At 37.0% G+C, this 21,295-nt stretch overlaps 1 protein-coding gene across 1 annotated transcript; it reads left to right on the forward strand.

Annotated features, from left to right (window-relative positions):
• The first annotated feature begins 8,746 nt into the window (after positions 1-8,746).
• On the forward strand, positions 8,747-9,699 carry LOC104233238 (auxin-binding protein ABP19a-like). The gene has a single exon (XM_009786605.2). It carries the CDS (start codon positions 8,810-8,812, stop codon positions 9,440-9,442), a length of 633 nt encoding a protein of 210 aa, XP_009784907.1. The 5' UTR covers positions 8,747-8,809; the 3' UTR covers positions 9,443-9,699.
• Positions 9,700-21,295: the final 11,596 nt, after the last annotated feature.

Genomic DNA, 21,295 nt, shown 5'->3' on the forward strand with positions numbered 1-21,295 from the left:
TTCGAAGTTATTGATTGAAGTCAGGATCCCGACTGAACAAAGGAATGGCGTTTTATTTTTCGAAGTTGTTGATTGAAGTCAGGAGCCCGCCTGAAGAAAGGAATGGCACTTTATTTTTCGAAGTTGTTATTGAGGTCAGGAGCCCACCTGAAGAAAAGAATGGCGTTTTTATTTTCGAAGTTGTTGTTGAGGTCAGGAGCCCGCCTGAAGAAAGGAATGGCATTTTTATTTTCGAAGTTGTTGTTAAGGTCAGGAGCCCGCCTGAAGAAAGGAATAGCATTTTTATTTTTTCGAAGATGTTGTTGAAGTCAAGAGCTCGCCTGAAGAAAGGAATGGCATTTTTATTTTCGAAGTTGTTGTTGAGGTCAGGAGCCCGCCTGAAGAAAGGAATGGCGTTTTTATTTTCGAAGTTGTTGTTGAGGTCAGGAGCCCGCTTGAAGAAAGGAATGACACTTTATTTTTCAAAGTTGTTGATTGAAGTCAGGAGTCCGCCTGAAGAAAGGAATGGCATTTTATTTTTTGAAGTTGTTGATTGAAGTCAGGAGCCCGCCTGAAGAAAGGAATGACGCTTTATTTTTCGAAGTTGTTGTTGAGGTCAGGAGCCCGCCTGAAGAAAAGAATGGCATTTTTATTTTCGAAGTTGTTGTTGAGGTCAGGAGCCCTCCTGAAGAAAGGAATGACGTTTTTATTTTCGAAGTTGTTGTTGAGGTCAGGAGCCCGCCTGAAGAAAGGAATGGCGTTTTTATTTTTTCGAAGATGTTGTTGAAGTCAGGAGCTCGCCTGAAGAAAGGAATGGCGTTTTATTTTTCGAAGTTGTTGTTGAAGTCAGGAGCCCGCCTGGAGAATGGAGGTTGTTATATTTTCAAGTTGTAGTCGAAGTCAGGAGCCCGCCTGGAGAATGGAGGTGTTATATTTTTTAATTTATAGTCGAAGTCAGGAGCCCGCCTGGAGAATGGAGGTGTTATATCTTTAAGTTGTAGTTGAAGTCAGGAGCCCGCCTGGAGAATGGAGGTGTTATATTTTTTAATTTATAGTTGAAGTCAGGAGCCCGCCTGGAGAATGGAGGTGTTATATTTTTTAATTTATAGTCAAAGTCAGGAGCCCGCCTGGAGAATGGAGGTGTTATATTTTTTAATTTATAGTCGAAGTCAGGAGCCCGCCTGGAGAATGGAGGTTGTTATATTTTCAAGTTGTAGTCGAAGTCAGGAGCCCGCCTGGAGAATGGAGGTGTTATATTTTTTAATTTATAGTTGAGGTTAGGAGCCGCCCTGAAGAGAGGAATGAAGTTTTATTTTTAAGTTGTTGTTGAAGTCAGGAGCCGGAGGCAAGGGGGAACAATGGCAATACGAATGCAGTACTAAGTTGTTGTTGAAGTCAGGAGCCCGCCTGGAGATCGGAATGGCGTTATATTTTTAAGTTGTTGTTGAAGTCAGGAGCCCGCCTGAAGAGAGGAATGACGTTTTATTTTCTAAGTTGTTGGTTGAAGTCAGGAGCCCGCCTGAAGAGAGGAATGGCATTTTATTTTCTAAGTTGTTGTTGAAATCAGGAGCCCGCCTGAAGAGAGGAATGGCGTTTTATTTTTAAGTTGTTGTTGAAGTCAGGAGCCCGACTGAAAAGAGGTATGGCATTTTATTTTCCAGTCTTGAAGTTGGGAGCCCGCCCATATAACAGAGGAATACATTTCAGTCTTTACATTTCAAGTTTTGAAGTTGGGAGCCCGCCCATATAACAAAGGAATACATTTCAGTCTTTACATTTCAAGTTTTGAAGTTGGGAGCCCGCCCATATAACAGAGGAATACATTTCAGTCTTTACGTTTCAAGTTTTAAGGTCAGGAGCCCGCCTGGAGAACGGAAAGGCGTTATCTTTTAAGTAGTTGTTGAAGTAAGTAAAGCAGAGGAATACAACAAAAAATCCCCAACATAAATTCAAGTTCAGAAATCAGAAGGAAGGCAACAGTGGTCAGAAGAAGGGAGTTCAAGCTTCGAAGGAAAAATAATGCGAAGCTCACAAGAAGGAAATAAGCAGTTCGAGTTTGGCAATCAAGAGAGAATACAAGTCAAGTCAGAAGCAAAGAAACATCAGAGGAAACACAAGGCAACAAGACAGCGAGGCAACAACAATCCCATGACCAAGTTTGAGAATAAATCTTTGTAATTCATAGACCATAGCTTAGTATAACTTCTTTATTTTTTATCAAGGTGTAATAAGGAGGTCAGTAAGCAGTAACAGCAGCAGCAACATCAGTAACAGTAAAACCACAGCTTCATGGTAGTCCCAACTACCAAAAATTCTGAACTACACGCGACCTGATTCCCTTATAACCAGGGATATGTAGGCTGTCCAAAACCAGGACCCGGTTGCGCCTGTCCTTTTTATTTTCTTCCTCTTTTGAATAATGATATGATCAAAAATTAGTCGCATTGTTCACTTTATCTTTGCCCGAAAGCTCTTCGTGTTTTCAAGCAAAGAGGGGCAGTTGTGAACACCTAATTTTTGACAACATTTAATTTTTTATCACTTCTTTTATGTAAATATTTTAGGGGTTTTTAACCTAGTAATATTTTAGCTTTATTACACTTTTTATTATAGGATAAAAATGCAAAAAAAAATAAAAAGTGAATTCTCACTATTAATTTTTTTTTTTTTTTATAAAAAAAAATCCGAAAATATTATTTTTTAAAAAAAATAAAATAAAATTTCGGGAATGATTTAAAAAATAAGAAAAAGGGAAGTATTGAATAAAAAAAAATATAAAACAAAAAATAGGTGGATTCTCTTTTAAAAAGAGTAAAAGAATGTAGAAAATTAAAAAAAACAAAAAGTTTTGTGGAAATTTTAAAAAATTTAAAAGTAAAAGAAGGTTGGAATTAAAAAATAAATATAAAGGTCTCTGAAAATTTAAAAAATTTAAAGTAAATGAAAGTAGAATTTTTAAAAGAAAAAGAAAAAGAAAGTGGTTTGTTTTTTTAAAGAAAAGTTAAATAAAGTGAGATTTTCTTTTTTTTTTTAAAAAAGTGGGATTTCAAATAAGATAAAAATAATTAAAGTTGGAATTTTAAAAATAAAAATAAATAAAGGTGAGATTTATTTTTCTAAAAAAATAAAAGCAATTTGTAAGTGGGATTTCTTTTAATTAAAAAAAGAATAAAAAAAACTGAAAAATTTCGAAAATTTTGATATAAATCAAACAGAAAATTTAGGAAGAAGGGGGTTCAAGAAAAGAGGGAAAAAAAGAGGGGAAGAAAAAAAGAAGGGGGCGGAGAGAGAGGTATACACTCGATATACACTTTGGATACACTGGATATACAGGGGCAGAATTCATTTTGGAGAGAGTAAAAAGATAGAACCAAATTTTCTGAAATATTGAGAGGGGAAGAACACCAGAGAGAGTTCAAAGCTAGAAAGATAAAACAAAGAGAGATTTCCGGACTATTTTTCTTCTCCATTTTTACTGGTTTTCTCCGTGTTGCTGGGATTTCTGGATTGAGGTGTTGAAGCTACTGTGTTGGGCTTTATGCTGCTGTATTTTGCTGTTTGCTGTTGCTGATTGCTTACCCCATTTTTCTGTTCTACATACCAGGTACACATTTGAACCTGTTTTGGTGTAATTTCTCCAGTGGAATGGAAAGGCAATTGCTGTTTGACATTCATTAAAGCTTTACTGTTTTTTTTAGTTTATTATGATACAGTTAGCTTTAAGATTTGTATGATTGATTTGTGCATTAATGCACCTGTAAGGGACTAGTTGGATTATTAACATGCTATGTACTATTTTGTAACTTGTGGACAATAGGTACTTGTATAATTAGGATGGTTGTTAAACCGATTTGAGTTGTTTTGAATTTTGAGGGACTGTGAACTCTAATATGTAACTCATTTCTGGATGAAATCAAGTCCATAGTGTCAAATAGTTTCACTGTTCGGGTTAATTGCTCGCCACACCAAAAATCAAAGGCAAATCACAGCAAATAGGTGCATATTCACGTTGGTCCAGGTCACGTATGCTTAGTTTCGAATTGGAAATTATCCATGACTCCATGTGTGATTTAAGTCATTATTGGATAAGTGATTCGTTAGAGTGAGTTATAGGTAAGACCATTCCTACTCTAATAGGGTTGAGCAAATAATTGTGAGTTATGTGCTAAACCAAATGAGAATTGAGCTATGCGTTAAAATCAGTGCTACAATAGCTTAGAAATGATGTCAATCTCGAGTGCAAAAAATTAGAAATTATGAATATGATTAATTCTGTAAATTAGCTCCCCCCTACACCATTTGATCAAGTTGGACTGTCATGATCCCTGAGGCCTAAATAATTCCTGCCCTAACTATGGAAGTTCAATTGATAGGATACTAGGCGTATGAACCATTGCGGGCTCAAGCGGCCCATTTTCTGTGAAATGAAACTTTGGTCATGTACTGGAAATGTCCCACTCTCTTTGTTCAACTCTGGGGCTTAACTGTTTGAAATCGAGTTAGGTAATTTCGGATCTTTCACGTACATTAATTAACTAGGATTGCTTTCATTTTAGAGACGAATTACATAGAAAATTATAGATTGTTTTAGGATGGACCTTTAAAATAATAAAAACGAGACGAACCTCGCTAAATAAAAAATACAAAGATCGCAGGGCCCCCGTTAAATATATATATATATTAAAACACTTAGATTGCAGGATGGACTGTCTAATGAATTTCACGGCTTTCCTCAAAATAATAATGCGTTAGTCTCTTTAGGCGCGTATTTTAATAACATTACCTCCCTAAACTCGGGTGCGCATTTATGTGACCCAAATCCAAATCTCAACGAAGTTGAAATGTGTCTCTAATCACGAGTATATCGATTGTGACGTGGTTCGAGATGCATTTCCACGACGTTGCAAATTCTTTCTTTTTTTTAAATAATGAATGAGATGAGCCTCGACAAACGAAAATACACATGTTGTGGGGCCCTCTATACGTGTTGGTAAACTTACTTAGACTTCGGGATGGGCCGTTTAGCAAAATTTCACGGTCTTACCCAAAATAATGATGCGCTAGTCGCTTTAGGCGCGCCTTTAATAATTTACTTTCTTAAACTCGGGTGCACATTTATGTGATCCAAATCCAAATCTCAATAGAGTTGAAATGTGTCAATAATCACGGGTGCATTGATGTGACGTGGTTCGAGATGTATTTTAAAAATAATAATAATAAAAATGGTAAACAGTTAAAATTTGCACATAGGTTCAATATGTATTAAAATCAGATAAATAAGCCGAATATGACAGTTGAGCGACCGTGCTAGAACCACGGAACTCGGGAATGCCTAACACCTTCTCCCGGGTTAACAGAATTCCTTACTCGGATTTCTGGTTCGCGAACTGTAATACAGAGTCAATCATTTCCTCGATTCGGGATTCAACCGGTGACTTGGGACACCATTAATCTCTCAAGTGGCGACTCTGAATCTTTAAATAAAATCTCGTTTTGATTGTCCTTTAATTGAAAAAAACTCCTCTGCACCCCTGCGGGCGCGGGTAAAAAGGAGGTGTGACAAGCATATCAAAGGAGTCTATGGAATGCTCGGGAAAAAGCGAATACCACGTCAGGGCTCCCTTCATAAGAGTCTCCCCGAACTTCTTCAGCAAAATGGACTCAATCTCGTGGGAGCTAAATTATTTCCCTTCACTGCCATTGTATAGGTGGTGATATGCTCTTGAGGATCCGTAGTTCAATCATACTTCGGCACGGCTGGCATTTTAAACTGCTTCGAGATTAGTTCTGGTGTTGCGCTTGGTTTTTTACGGCAATTGTGTGTACTTCTTTGAGTCCGACCCTTTCAGCGCTGGTGGTGCGCCCAGAATTTGATCTATTCAGACATTTACTTCCCTCATAAACCGTATGAGTTCAGCTTTAAAGGGATCACTCTCGTTGTTTTGACCGGATCTGTTTCCCCTGGCCCCATCGGAGCCGACTTCGCCCCTCGGGGTATTGTTGTCGACCCTCTACGCACTTGTTTTGCGGGAGCACCGGGGAGAACTGGGCCTCGCCCATTCATGTTGTTGGAAGCGCCCGACAACGCGTGTTTTAGTTCCATCATGACCTTATCATGCCGCGTGAAATGGCCTATAATGGCCTCTTGTTGCTCTTGCAAGACTCTGACCACTTCGACGACGTGCTCTTCTTCAAGATCATTAGGAGTTGCCTCTCAAACATATTGCGGATATTGGTTGTCGTGGACCGGCGTGGCCTCGTTCCCTTCGTTGTGGGTATCACTGATTGAATCCTCGTGCTGAGGCTGATTTTCTTGGGTCTCAACATTGTCTGTGTTAACACCATTATCTGCCATTTTTAATATTTTTTACTAAGAACAAAGAATCAAACAAGTTAGTAACAGATGCAAGGATCAATTCAATTACACGACTGTCCATGCCCTACGGTGGGCGCCAAAACTGTTTACTCGTAAAACAGTATAGTTAAATTTATATGTCGTTAATAGACAAGTGAATTAATTTGATCCAAAAAATAATAGAAGAATCAAACAGAATTATAAGACTTAGTCTTAAAATTGGAATAGACGACAGATATCTTGGTTTCAGGCACAAAGCAATAAGAACAATACAAATAAGCAAGAAAGTAAAATGTTATTGAGCTTTTGATAGAATATAGTGTATGCTTGTCAGAAAATTCGTGTCTTTTACAATGATGGTAGAGCTCACTATTTATAGCTGCATCTAGGGAACAAGGAGGGTGTTTGGATTGGCTTATAAAAAGTAGCTTTTAAGCTAAAAGCCAAAAGTCATAAGTTGGTAATACCCAACTTTGAGCTTTTGGCTTATTTTTGTATTTTTTATGCCTAAAAGTAAGTGCTTTTAAGCACTTTTTATCATTGTCAAATACCACACAAACTAAAAAGAAGTGCTTAAAAGCCAATAAGCACTTAAAATAAGTCAATTCAAATACGCTCAAGGTCCTAGGATTAAGCTTCTCTTTAACGAGGGCCATTGAAGGGTGTGTAACAGTGGGCAGTGAATACTATATTCTCTGTAACAGATCAAGCACTTAATGTTGTAGAATATTCTTCATTGAATGCTACCGGATGGCGGCACTAGTTGCATCGTTATGAGTATCATTCTCTCTGGTGACAAGCGAGATCATTGCCTTCGAGTTTAGCTATCTTCTGCCTTCGGTTCCACATGTCATTTTCTCATGCAATCGTCAAATATGAACATATTTTATCCCATACAATGGCATATTATCGATGGTTGTGGATGGAAGAAGAATGGTGCAAGGTTGGAAAAAGAGGTGGAGAGAGAGGAAAAAAATAATTAAAGAAAAGGTAAAAAGAAAAAGACATGGTCAACTTTTTCTCCCTTTCACGCGAGTTTGGGAGAATCTTTGTCATATCATCTTTTAAGGAGGTACTAAATTTACTTTGAAATGAAAATGGCATAAAGAAATGTCCGTTAGTTTAGTTTAAGTGTTCAATCGAATTTTCGGAATAAGTTTAGAGGACTTTATGTATTTTCCCTTAAAAAAAAACTAAGAAACCACTACATGGATTTGAATTAAGGAAACAAGATTACTGCAACTAATCAAACCTTAGAAAAATGAGAACGGCGTACAAGATAGGGAACTTACAATATCCACACATTTGAATAAAGGGTTATCCTTTTTGTGTCAGAAGACTTTCAGAAACCCCTTTTTAGTTGTCAAAATGTCTCTTTGTGCCCTTCAAATTGTTTTTTGTCCATGTTCTCATTGGACCACCACCATGGCACCATGCCACCATCCAAAGAATATCTTCTCTCAAACCCTTAAAACGAACGATCCTAATCTTCTTTCTGTACATTCAATAAAGAAGATAATTTTTTCTCCTCAAACAAATAAAAGTTCTCGAGAATAAGATAAAAACAATAATTTCCGCAAACTAAAAGGTTTGCTATGGTGAATCATAGTCGCTGATAGCTATGAAAAGAGATATTATACCTTAATTTGTGTCCCTTTATCAGATTAGTTTTGACCAAAAAAAACAGGTTGATGTAATATAGAGTTACCGATCCTGACATCCTATTTGTGTTCTCTTCTCTCTGAATACTTATCTTAGCCTTTAAAAAATTATTTTACCCGAAAATAAAATCGTCAATTATACAAATAGAATGTTGAAATATGTAAAAGTCAGTGGTGGTATGGCATCACAAATTCCAACAAGGGATTGAAAAAATGATAAAATGACACAACTTAAATGGGTTCAAATTGCCTACAACTAAATCATAGCTTGTCTTTACAACTATACTAAAGTTTCGTTCCGACAAGAAGATTCAATAACTAATTATAATATATACGCATAAGAATCTTTAATTTTACCTACATGTAATTTTCTCTATATAGGGAATTCAATTGAACAGCTTCAAACTCTAATAAGAGCATACACAATCCATCATTGAACTTGTTGACATATTTTACATCCAAAATACTCTCCTAACTAATTGGAATAATTTTGTTTAGTTATTGGAATATGCCTGCCTTTTCAAACAAATTCAAACAAAATCTCAAAAAAGAGAATATTTGTATTCTTCTTCGACAAAAAATCATCGTTCACATGCATCACAGCCCAAAATATGTCGTTTCCTTCATACCCTAAAAGCATGCACGTGAAATCTTCTCTGCATGGGCGCCATATCTCTAATAATCAATAGTAATAAAGAAAAAATAAAATATATCCATGCAAATTTAACTCTATAAATACGTACGCCAAAACCCTATCAAGATAACAAACACTCCTCAACTAGCAAAACCATCTTCAGAAAAAAGAACTCACAAGATGTTATTCCAATCTTTCTTCATCTTCTCCCTTCTCTTCCTCTCCTCTGAAGCTGCCGTCCTCGATTTCTGCGTCGGGGACTTATCAGTCCCCGACGGACCAGGCGGCTACGCCTGCAAAAAACCATCCGCAGTAACTGCGAATGACTTTGTATTTTCTGGCCTTGCCACTCCAGTTAAACTTAACCCTCTCATTAAAGCCGCAGTCACACCTGCTTTTGCTCCTCAATTTCCAGGACTTAACGGTCTTGGAATTTCAATGGCTAGGCTAGATTTAGCTATAGGTGGTGTTATCCCAATGCACACACACCCTGGAGCATCAGAAGTACTTTATGTTGTAACAGGACAAATTTGTGCTGGATTTATTTCTTCCTCAGACAACAAAGTTTTTTTCAAGAACCTTAAACAAGGAGACATTATGGTTTTCCCACAAGGGTTGTTGCATTTCCAGATTAACTCTGGGAAAACTGCATCTCTAGCTATTGTTTCTTTCAGTAGTCCAACTCCAGGTCTTCAAATTACGGATTTCGCTCTCTTTGCTAATGATTTGGCTACTGAAATTGTGCAGGCTACTACGTTCCTTGATGCTGCCACAATCAAGAAGTTGAAGGGTGTCCTTGGCGGCACCAACTAATAAAGTTTCAGCAACTTATTTGGGACTGAGGCGTAGTTATTGTTGTTGGAATAAGTTTCGACACAAATCATTGGGTCTTTAATTTGTTTAGTTTCACTTTAGTATTTTTTGAAAATTTTATGTTTTTGATGTGTTGTATGTTTTGTTTGTGTCATGTTTAAGTGTCAATTATCAGAGTTGAATTTTGCTTCTTCTGGACTTTCTAGGACTTTGGTAATTTGTTTTATAAATTCAGTTTAAGTAATTTCTTTTCTTCAGTTGCATTTTGAACGTTGAATTTCCAAATGTAAGTGTCACGAGCACGCAAAAACCAACAATGTAATAGTCTGAAACTACGACATTATTTTCCTCAATCCATATTAGGCAGTAAGAATAAATCTACCACAATTTCTATCTTCATGAGTTAACCTAATATATTTCGTGGACAGAGTCAACTCTTGGATTTCTAGAATATAGGTGCATCGCTTAAAAAATGAGAAAAAAGAAGTACTAAATGGGAATCGATCCATGTTCCCTTGAATAAATAACCCAACATTTAACAACCAAGTGCAACGTTCAATTGGTTTTTCGAATGTAGATTTGTTATAATACTTGGTTCAATTGAATTCAGTACTTTCGGCGCAAACCATAAATTCATGTTTAAAAATTTATTAAAATTGTAACAAATACTTTGAACCCATAATTTAAAAAATATAATAGGTTCATGGCAAAAAACCTTCAGGGTTGAACCCGCAGAGCTTAATTACTGCATCCGCTTCTGCATGGGAGACCAAAAGACAATATTAGATCAATTTATGAAATATATACGTAAAATAGTTAGTTTGGCGGAAAGACCATGAGTTCACGTGTACTGTAAACCTAAATTCACCCCCTGCTCGTGTAGTTTCAAGATTTGCGCGTAAAACTTCTCATGGAGGCAATCTTGATTAATTACCAACTACACAAAGGCATTGAAAAGATAGATGAACGTCTTGGGCTAATTAAGTCATTCCAAAAGTGACTTTTAATATGATGTGATATTATTTTCTTTAGACTAAACTTGCATGCGGTACAATTTTTCAAAAGACCTCGTACGATGAAAACTTTCACTATAGTTATATTTAAATTTATTATCAACTTCCAATGTAAGATGCTCCCACACCCAACTAACAAAATAGAAATAAAAGGTTCTTATCAGAAGCTATCTAAAACCTTATCTTAATGAATGTGTGACAGAAAATAGTTCATGTCTCTAGCACATACAACTTTGTTTCTTGCGAAAACAACGATATTCTCTTCGCTATAGTAATATCTAGGCTTGTATATATGTACTAGTTCTTACTTCTTACTCATCCACACGCCTTGTCCTCCACCTTTTTCTGCCTCTCTATTGTACTTTGGAGAGGTGGAAGCGAAATGTTCACGAAGGAAATTCAAAAAATAAAAAAGAAATAAACATAATTAAACTGACCTTTTAGAGCATGGCGTAGGGCCCGACTTAGTGCCTTTGCCTGTTTATATGGGCCAGTTCACTACCTTTACCCGTAGCTCCAAGGACGCATACACAGCTTCTCCTTGGGCTTTGATGACCATAAGTACTAAGATCATGTGGGTGGCACACAATTAATCTTTAAATTAACCCATAAATGGTGATGGGTCATGTGGAACTTAGTTTTGGGGGGGGGGGGGAGGGATTGCTGGGAGTGTATAACAAAGTCTCACGTGGAAAGGAAACAAGAAAAATAAGTTACTTTACATACTCTTAGTGGTGTGAGGCCTTTTGGAAAAAATCGTTCGGGCTTGACCTAAAGCGAACAATATCACACCATATTAAGAGTATATTTGGACCGTTTTAGTCCAACAAACTTTATATACATAAACAAGGTAATTTTTTCAGCGAATATAGCCATGGAGTTTTCATCCCTAAAAATAAAAATAAACAAGCCCTTTTAAAGTTACAACTTACTTAGTTTAATCCTAATGTTGAGTTGATGGCTTATTTGGCACTTAAGCCAAGACATAAACACTAATAGTTGTAGAGTTTATTTAATTAGACTTCTTTTACATTTGGGCCACTCTATTTTTTTAGCCCATTTTACTCTTAGCCCATTTTGTATTCTGTCAACTTTCATCAGCTTAGCCTTAGTGAGCTCATCATATAAATAGGGGCATGTGTTTCTAGAAAGACCTATTGGGTCATTTTTGTATGTAACAAACATATACAAACCCCAATTCTCTCTCATTGAAAGCATGAAACCCTAATGAAGTTTTTCTCTTCTCATACTCGATTCATAATATTTTTATGGTATCAGAGCGGAGATTCTGATGCATCACATCTCGTTCTTTCTTCTGATCTTTCCTTGGTTTTGTTCCAATGAGTTTCTCTTCTCCGGTGGTTGGTGAATCGACGTTTTGTCCAGACGAAGAAAGTGTTTTGCCGATAGGTGTCTTAGTTCAACATTTTGGTTTGATTTCCGGCGTTTTGAGCTTAGATCCGGTGAGTTTCCATGCTTTGGGTTAATATCTCTCGGTGCTAGGGTTATTCTAGATTTGAAGGTCGTTCTTCTTTGGTAGCGAAGAAGTTGGGTAAACTCATTCCTTTCTCTAATTAGGGCACCTATATGTCTAGTTTTGCTAAGAATTTAGTGTGTTGTATAGTTTTACTGAGACTTTGATGTAATTCTCTCTTTCTCTGCCATTGTCGACCTTCCTGTTCATTTTTTTGTGAAGTACCCATGCGTAGCACTGATAGTTTCTCCCCTGATCCCACGAGTCCCCTATTTGTGCACTCTTCTGATATCCTTGGTATCTCATTTATTCCTGTTCCTTTTTCGGGTAGTGGATTTGGGAGTTTGAAAAGGAATATGATAGTTGCTTTGTATGCTAAGAATAAGATATCCTTTGTTAATGGCATATGTCCTCGATCATCTACCACTGGGATTGAACAAAAATTGATGGACAAGTGTAACAACATGATGATCTCATGGTTAACAACCTCTCTATCTCCTGAGATAGCTGAAAGTGTGCATTATTTCGAGACTGCACAGAGTATATGGTTACAACTACAGACTAGATATGGTACTACAAATAGGACCAAAATCTTTTAAGAGAGAACTTGGGCACATTTCCCAGGTCCACTAGATATAATCTCATATTTTAATAAATTGAAAAGGTTAAGGGATGAATTGGGTGTAATGTGTACTAACCATAGGCAAAGATGCATTTGTGCTGCAAAGCTTGAGTTCTACATGAGGATGAGGAAACTAGGTTATTTTAATTCTTCATGGGGATGTAGGGGGTGAGGAGAAACTTGCTTATGATGCAACCCCCTCCTTACCTTGACAGTGCCTATAATATCCTTTTTAATGATGAATAATAAAGATAAGTTCAATCTACCTCTCAATACAATCCTAACTCCATGTCTTTCAATGTTAGTACAACTAATAGAACTGGGTTTGCTTTTGGGGTCAACCAAAATCTAGCCTCCAATCCTCCTCCTCTCATGCAGTATACACAAAGGGCACCTTTATTATGCAAATACTGCAAGAAGTCTGGGCACTTGGTTGATAAGTGTTATAAGCTTCATGGGTACCTACAGAGTACTAAGTTCAACAAAGAAAAGAAAGTTGTTGCACATGCCACTACTAGGGCTTAACTTGCTCCTTCTGAGGCTAGTGCAGCTGACCTTGTTGGGAATTTCACTGAGGGTCTTCATTCTGTTTCAAGTATTGATTGTCAAGGCTTTGTGATTCCAGGATTGAGCAAATAATAGTATGATCAACCGATGACCCTACTGCAACAGACTCATCTGGGAGATTCTTCCAATGCTCAGCCTTTTAATATAATGTGTTTTGATAATTTTGCTGGTACTCTACTAACTGAGAGTCCTGTTTCTAATTCTAAACTTTTCATGCTTACACAAATTAGCTATACCACCTGAATAATAGATTCAGGTACTTCTGACCACATGAACTCTAATAAAAACTTACTTTCTAACATTACACCTTTAGTTATACCTTACCTTGTAACACTTTTTAATGGGTATAAATTGAAAGTAACTTCCACTAGATCTTTTGCTTTAACTCCTTTCATCACTCTTCATAATGTGTTGTTTGTCCCTTCCTTCCAACACAACTTAATTTCTGTTCACAAACTAATAAAGCAGTTGCATTGTATAGTTTTTTTACTGCAACTTCCTATTTGTTGCACATGTTACAAGCCTCTTCTCTGAAGATGCCTCTGGATCTTGGTAGAGAGGAAGCTGGTATGTACAAGTTTACTTGGGTGCCATCTTCACTTTCTACAATTTCCTTTACTTTTAACTCATGTAGCAGTGTTTTTGTGTGTTCTTTGTCTGATTCATGTAAACATGTTTCTTCTTCTAGTTCTAAGAATGTTGTTTTACCTTCTAATATTAGCAATTCCATTTGTAATAATGCTGCTATGAATGATATGAATTTCATTTTCCTTTTGCAAATATGAAGTATATTTTTGTTTTGTCTTCTTCTCTTGCTTCTAAACAACCATTTCCTTGTTATGTCTGTCCCATGGCTAGATAAACTAGGTTTTCCTTTTCTGACAGTTCCATTAGTACAATTAGACCCTTTCAGTTAATTCACATTCATACTTGGGGACCCTATCACATACCTACCTCCTCTGGTTCAAGATATTTTCTTGCTATTGTTGATGATTTTTCTAGGGCTACTTGGAATCATCTACTGGTTTCTAAAATCAATGCCTTTTCCATGATCAAATCCTTCTTTGGCAATGGTCCAAACTCAATTAAATGTTTATGTCCAAACTATTAGAAGTGACAATGCTTTAGAACTAGGTTCTAGCTATGATAGCTCTTCCTTCTTCAGTCAACATGGGATTATCCATCAAACTACTTTCCCTCATACTCCTCAACAGAATGGTATAGTTAAAAGGAAACATAAAACACTCCTTGAGGCTTGTTGGGGGCCTTACGTTTTCAGTCCAAGTTGCCAGTCACCTTTTGGGAGGAGGGGCTGCCTTTTAACTGCTACATACTTGCTCAATAGGATTCCATCTAGGGTTCTTCAAGATAAATTCCCTTATGAGGTATTGTATGGTAAGCCTCCTAATTACTCACATTTTAAGACCTTTGGATACCTTGCCTATGATATTATTCCTATTCCCCAGAGAGACAAACTTCAACCTAGAGCATTCCCTTGTATTTTCCTTGAATATTCTTTTGCCAAAAAGGGTTACAAGTTATACAATTTAGCCTCTAAGAAATATTTTGTTTCTAGAGATGTTGTCTCCCATGAGATATGTTTCCCCTTTGCTACACCTACCACTTCTGCTACATGCCTTTCTCCACCTTTAACTTTTCCCTTTCCTTATTCTCAAGCTACTAGGGAACCTTCCTTTGCCCTTATTAGTCCTTCTACCTCTTCTCATGCTCCTGATTCATTTTCTGCTGAACCTATACATGTTGATCCTTCTTTTCCTTCTTCTCCTCCTCCAATTTTGACCCCGACATTCCTCCTCCTTCTTTATCCCTTTCTAAAGTCAGGAGGTCTTCTAGGAAGCATAATACTCCTTCTTACTTAAAGGATTATGTGTGCCAACTTCCTTCCTTTTCTGGTTCCAGTTCCTCTTCCTCTCACCTAGAAACTGAACCTTTCTCATACTCTCAAGTTGCTTCAGTTCCAGCTTGGCAGGATGCCATAAGAAAGGAGTTTGAAGTATTGGATTCTAACCATACTTGGGACATTGTCTCTCTACCTCTTGGTAAAAATTCTATAGGTTGTAAGTGGATCTACAAAATTAAATACAAGGCTGATGGCAGTATTGAAAGGTATAAAGCTAGTCTTGTCATTAGGAGGGATACAAAGGTTGAAGGGGTTGACTTCACAAAAATATTTTCTCCTGTCATTAAGATGTCTACTGTCATATTTTTAGTTGTTATGGCTGTTAAGAAACACTGGACTCTTTCTCAATTAGAAGTAAATAATGTCTTTCTCCATGGTGACCTAGATGAGGAAGTGTACATGAAATTTCCCCAGGGATTTGAGTATTTCTAGTGTTTCTGCTTCTTCTGGTTCTGCTCCACTTGTGTGTAGATTGAAAAAGTCTCTTTACGGGTTGAGCCAGGTTTCAAGGCAGTAGTATGCCAAGTTGTCCCAAGCCCTATACTCTAGAGATTACACACATTCTCTTAATAACTACTCCTTGTTTATTAAGGGTGTACTTGGGAATTTAGTGCTCTTGGCAGTCTATGTAGATGATATTGTAGTGACTAGGGATGACACTGATGAAATTTTTTCCCTCAAACAGTTTTTGGGTGATCAATTTAGGATTAAAGACCTGGGTTCTCTACTTTATTTCCTGGGGATTGAGGTGTCTGATATTCCTGGTAGGGTTCTTCTTAATCAGAAGAAATTTGTCTCTAATTTGCTCCAACAGTTTGATTGTGCTGATGTATCTCCTTTGATTATTTCTTTGGAACTCAATGGTAAATTGCATGCTGATTCTGGTGCCTTATTTCCTTCTCCTAACAAGTATAGGAGCCTAGTAGGTAAGCTTCGTTTTCTTACTCATACCAGGCCTAATATTTGTTTTGTTGTTCAACATTTGAGTAAATTCTTGAACTCTCTTAGAGTTCCACATATATCGGTTGCTCTTCATGTCCTTGGATATCTTAAGGGAATTATGGATCTGGGCCTCTATTATTTAGATTCTCCTAATTTCTCCATCCATGCCTTCTCAGACAATGACTATACTGCCTGCCCTAATACTCGTAGATCTGTTGCTGATTTTTGTATAATTTTGGGGGGGGGGGTAGTCTCATCAGCTGGAAGTCCAAAAAGCAGCATGTTATGTCATTATTGTCCTCTACTGAGGCTGAATATAGGGCTCTTAGTAAGGTGGTTACTGGATTGACTTGGTTTTCTAGGCTGCTCACTGATTTTGGTATCTCTGTATCCCTCCCTTTTTCTGTTTTTCTGTGAAAATCAGGTAGTTTTACATATAGCTATGAATCCAGTTTTCCAAGAGAGGACCAAGCATATTAAAGTTGATGTCACTTTAAGCTTTCTAATGGTCTGATCCAGCTATCTCATGTCCCTACTATTCAGCAATTAGCAGATGTCCTCACCAAACCCCTTCCTGATACTTTTCATCATAATCTTCTAGGCAAGTTGAAGGTGGTTTCTCTCTCCAACTTGGAGGGGGGAGGGGGAAGGGGGGTGTTGAGCTGATGATTATTTGACATCTAAGCCAAGACATAAATACTAATAGTTGTAGAGTTTTATTTAGTTAGTCTTTTTTACATTTGGGCCACTTGTTATTTTAACCCATTTTACTCTTATCCCATTTTGCATTTTGTCAACTTTTATTAGCTTAACGATAGTGAGCCCATCATATAAACAGGAGCATGTATTTCTAGAAAGATCTATCGTGTCATTTTCATATGTAACAAACATATATAGACACCAATTCTATCTCATTGAAAGCATGAAATCCTAATGAAGTTTTTCTCTTCTCCTACTCCATTCGTAATGTTTTCACCTAATACATGAAAAAATTCAATTTGATCATTGAAGCAATAAAAATCAGAAAAGTGTATGTTATCCTTTTACCCTTCTCTCTCTCTCTCTCTCTCTCTCTCTCTCTCAAGGCCCCAACGATAACATTTTTCTCGCGAGTATCCCACACACTACATCTTATGGACCTTCCGGACGACGTCATTCTGGCGCGTCTAGATGGACAAAACATTGGTACTACACATGCGAAGCAAACCACTGAAGCAATCGAAGGTAAATCATCTTATGCAACCAAAGTCACAAATTCCCCAAGCTCATCTGCGAGCCCTAACCGTCATGGATTGAGGGCCAACAGATGTGGCTTCAAAAGTAGTTACCGGATTTCAAACCGGAAGAGGAGCTCCCAATTGCTCTAGTATGGGTACTCTTTCTTAGCCTTCCTTTTCATATGCATACATGGCATTATGTAAAACAAGTGGTCAGTGCTATTGGTACACCTATTGAAATAGATTTGGCAACTAAAGGCAGAACTAGGCCAAGTGTGGCTAAGGTAAGAGTTGAAATTGACTTGCTAAAACCACAACCAGAATCTGTGTATGTGGGACAACTTTATGACAATGCACCTCAAAAAGGATTTGTACAAAAATTCGAATATGAAGGAATACAAAATTACTGTAAATACTATAGGAAATTGGGACACAATCTACTAAATTGTCGAGCCATTGAAAGGAAGAAAATTGCGGAGGAAAGGGAGGCTGAGATCAAGAGAAGTAAAAAAACTATTGAGGCTGAACTTACCTAATTCAAAAAGAAAGGAAATGTCCAGGGAATTATGGAAGGTAGCAACATCAAGGGAACAGAGCAAAAGTCGAACTTGCTTCAGAGCTACGAGGCTATAAAATAAACTGAAGCGAATGAAAAAATTCAAAATCATGGAGATATTCAAAGAGATGTGGCCATCCAATATAAAGAGAAGATGCAAGAAGTCAAAGACATTAAAATTGGAACCTCCAAGAGGAAGAAAACCAGCAAACAAAAGAGGCTTCCCAAAAAGAAGTCCAATATGATATTTAAACCTATGTGGTGTCACACCAGTGGCAGCAAGAAAATAAAGAAAGACAAGGTTTAACAAGTCATTCGACAACAACAAGAGCAAGGAAATAAGGCAGAAGATAGTAATATTTGTGTGAACCAAGATATAGGAAACAAAGAGGAAAACAGTGAAAACAATACTAAAAATGATTCCAAAGAATGCGGCAACTTCAATCAAGCAAATAGGAATTCTGAGGGGTCAGAAAAGATAGTGCAAGTATCTACTAACATTCAAGAAAATATGGCTCATGAAAAAGGACAAGCTCAATGCAACCTAACTAAATACCTCACAACAAATGAGGGATCAATTAGCATACCTTCAGAAATCAAATCAATGCCAGGAATTAACATGGTGGTTCAACTTGAGCTAGAATCTCCATAGGCATCGACAAATAAACTACAACCTAGGAAGGAATCGGATCAACAGATAGAGATTAATTCTCCAAATAAAGTCACAGTGAGGATTTTCGAGGATCAAATACAAAGTGCTCCAAACAACCATGAAGATAATGATGGTTTCTCCCTGGTCAAAAAGGGTAAGAACAAAAATAAAAAAATCGGAAAGAAGACAAAAGACAAGCTGAACTGTTCCAATGTAGAAGGGAGTACAAACTAATTTTCTCTTGATTTCATGATTAACTCCATCTTTTTAAATATTAGAGGTGTGAAATCAAAAAAGTCATTCCCGGGCTTAAAATACTCATCAACATGTATAAGGTGGAACTTGTCGCTATTTTTTAACCTTTTGTTAGCATGAACAAAATTGACAGGTACATGAAATTCTTAGGTTTTCATCACTGTGTGCCCAACATGAATGGTCAAATTTGGTTTCTTTGGTCGGGCAACTACCAAACCAGTGTGATTCATAATAATGACCAGCAACTTACCATCAAGATGCACTACAATCCTATAAATTGTGATATATACCTCACAACAGTATATGCAAAATGTACTGCTAATGAAAGGAGAGATTTTTGGAGTAGTTTGGAAAATATTCACATGTAAATCAAAGGTCCTTGGTGCATTTGGGGTAACTTCAATGTTATAATGGATCCAAATAAGAAGAAAAGGGGCAATCCTCCCAAAATGCACAGAAGTTTTGAGTTTAGTAGTTGTATGGATAATTGCGAGGTTGCGAATTTGGGGTTTGTAAACCCTAAATTCATGTGGTGCAACAACTAGAAAGATAGGAAAAGGATTTAGAAGAGACTCGACAGGGTCTTTGCTAATGATCTATGGTCCCAATTAAACCAGAGTAACATGGTCAAACACCTTGCTAGAACCGGCTCAGATCATAGGCCATTCCTCATCAAGTGTCAAAAGGAAATTTAAGATGGTATCAAATATTTTAAATTTCTTAATTTTTGGGCAAAGCAACCATTATTCATGAAACTAGTAGAAGAGGTTTGGAGCACACAATTTCCTGGAAATTCCATGTGGAGACTACAACAGAAATTGAATCTCCTTACTAAGGAACTCGCTCAATGGTCGAAAGATGTGGTTGGGAATGTTTTTGATCAAGTCAATATCTGGAAAGCTAAAATGGTAAAACAAGAAGAGATTGACACCCTTAATAATAATGATCAATCCAGAAAAGAGCTCAATAAGGGGAAGGCTAAATATATCAAATGGTTGGGTATGCAAGATGCTCTCCTAAGATAGAAAGCTCAGCAAAAATGGTTTGAATAAGGGGAAAATAACACCAAATACTTCCATAGCTTAATTAGAAATAGAAGAAGCAGACTCCAACTTCATACAATCAAGGATTACAGAATCACCTGGGTCCAAGGTGACGATAATATTTCTAAGGTGGTTGTGCATCACTTCCAACACCTTTTTAACCTGCAGCATCAATTCCGGAATCATGATATTCTTAAATGTATCCCTAGATGTATCACTGAGGAAGATAATGAGTTACTCAATGTTATTCCAAACGATGAGGAAATTAGAAATGCCATTTTTAGTATGAATGCCTCAAGTACAGCTGGCCCAGATGGATTTTACGGCACCTTTTTATCAAAAAGTGTTGGAATATCATCAAATATGACATAATAGACTTTGTGCAGGACTTCTTCAATGGCAAAGGCATGACCAAATTCTATACTCACACATGCCTGATTCTTATTCCCAAAGTCAATTTCCTAACTAATTTCTTAGAGTTCCGGCCAATTAGTTTGAGCAATTTCACCAGCAAAATTTTTTCTAAGATCCTATCTAGAAGGCTGAAACCTATGCTAGAGAAACTAATCTCCGATAATCAGAGTGGATTTTTCAAAGGAATGATGATTACAGATAATGTGCAATTAGCACAAGAAATTATTCACAATACAAAGAAGAACAACAACGGAGGTAATGTGATTATCAAGCTGGATATGGCTAAACCTATGCTAGAATGTCTTGAAATTTTCTAATGGTTGTCATGAGAAAATTTGGTTTTTCAGAAGCTTGGATTGATATCATTTGGAGATTGGTAAGTGATGTATGGTATTCTATCATGATTAATGGTACTAGAAAAGGTTTATTTACATCATCGCAAGGTCTTAAACAAGGTGACTCACTATCTCCTTCCTTGTTTATTATTGGCACTGAGGTACTTTCCAGATCCTTAAATAAACTTGCTACACATAACAACTTCACCACATTTTTCATGGACCAAAGAGGCCCTATCATTATGCACCTTGCTTATGCTGATGGCATAATGATATTCATCGGGGGAGACAAGAATTCGGTCAAACTCATTAAGAGTCGGATAAGAAAATATGAAAAAGTATCAGGCCAAAAAGTGAACAACGACAAGAGTTTCTTTGTTACTACTCCAAACACCTCTTATAGTAGAATCAACAGAATCAGAAGAGCTTCTAGATTTATGGACAAGTGCTTTCCTTTCAACTATCTTGGATGTCCAATATATCATGGCAAGAAGAAAATCAGCTTATTTGATGGCATGCTAGCCAAAGTTGTGAAAAGACTTAATGGTGGGCAAGGGAAGATATTATCCTATGGGGGGAAGATGACCTTAATCAAACATGTTCTTTAGTCCCTCCCTACTCATATACCATCTACTATGAACCCACCCAAAAGCATCATCAAGCTTATGGAAAAATATTTCAATAATTTTTTCTGGGGTCTGGTCTGCGTGGAATAGACTATGCCTACCTAAGGATAAGGGTGGAGTGGGGGTAAGGAGAATGGAAGATATCACAGAGACTCTTAATCTAAAAGATGATGGAGATTCAGGACACAACCATCTATTTTGGCCACATTCCTTAAA

Source organism: Nicotiana sylvestris, chromosome 7 (genome assembly GCF_000393655.2).
Source record: "Nicotiana sylvestris chromosome 7, ASM39365v2, whole genome shotgun sequence".
Lineage (NCBI taxonomy): Eukaryota > Viridiplantae > Streptophyta > Magnoliopsida > Solanales > Solanaceae > Nicotiana > Nicotiana sylvestris.

What these genes read in the sequence shown, in the direction of transcription:
- LOC104233238 (XM_009786605.2), top strand. Translation starts at nt 8,810, where the DNA reads ATGTTATTCCAATCTTTCTTCATCTTCTCCCTTCTCTTCCTCTCCTCT.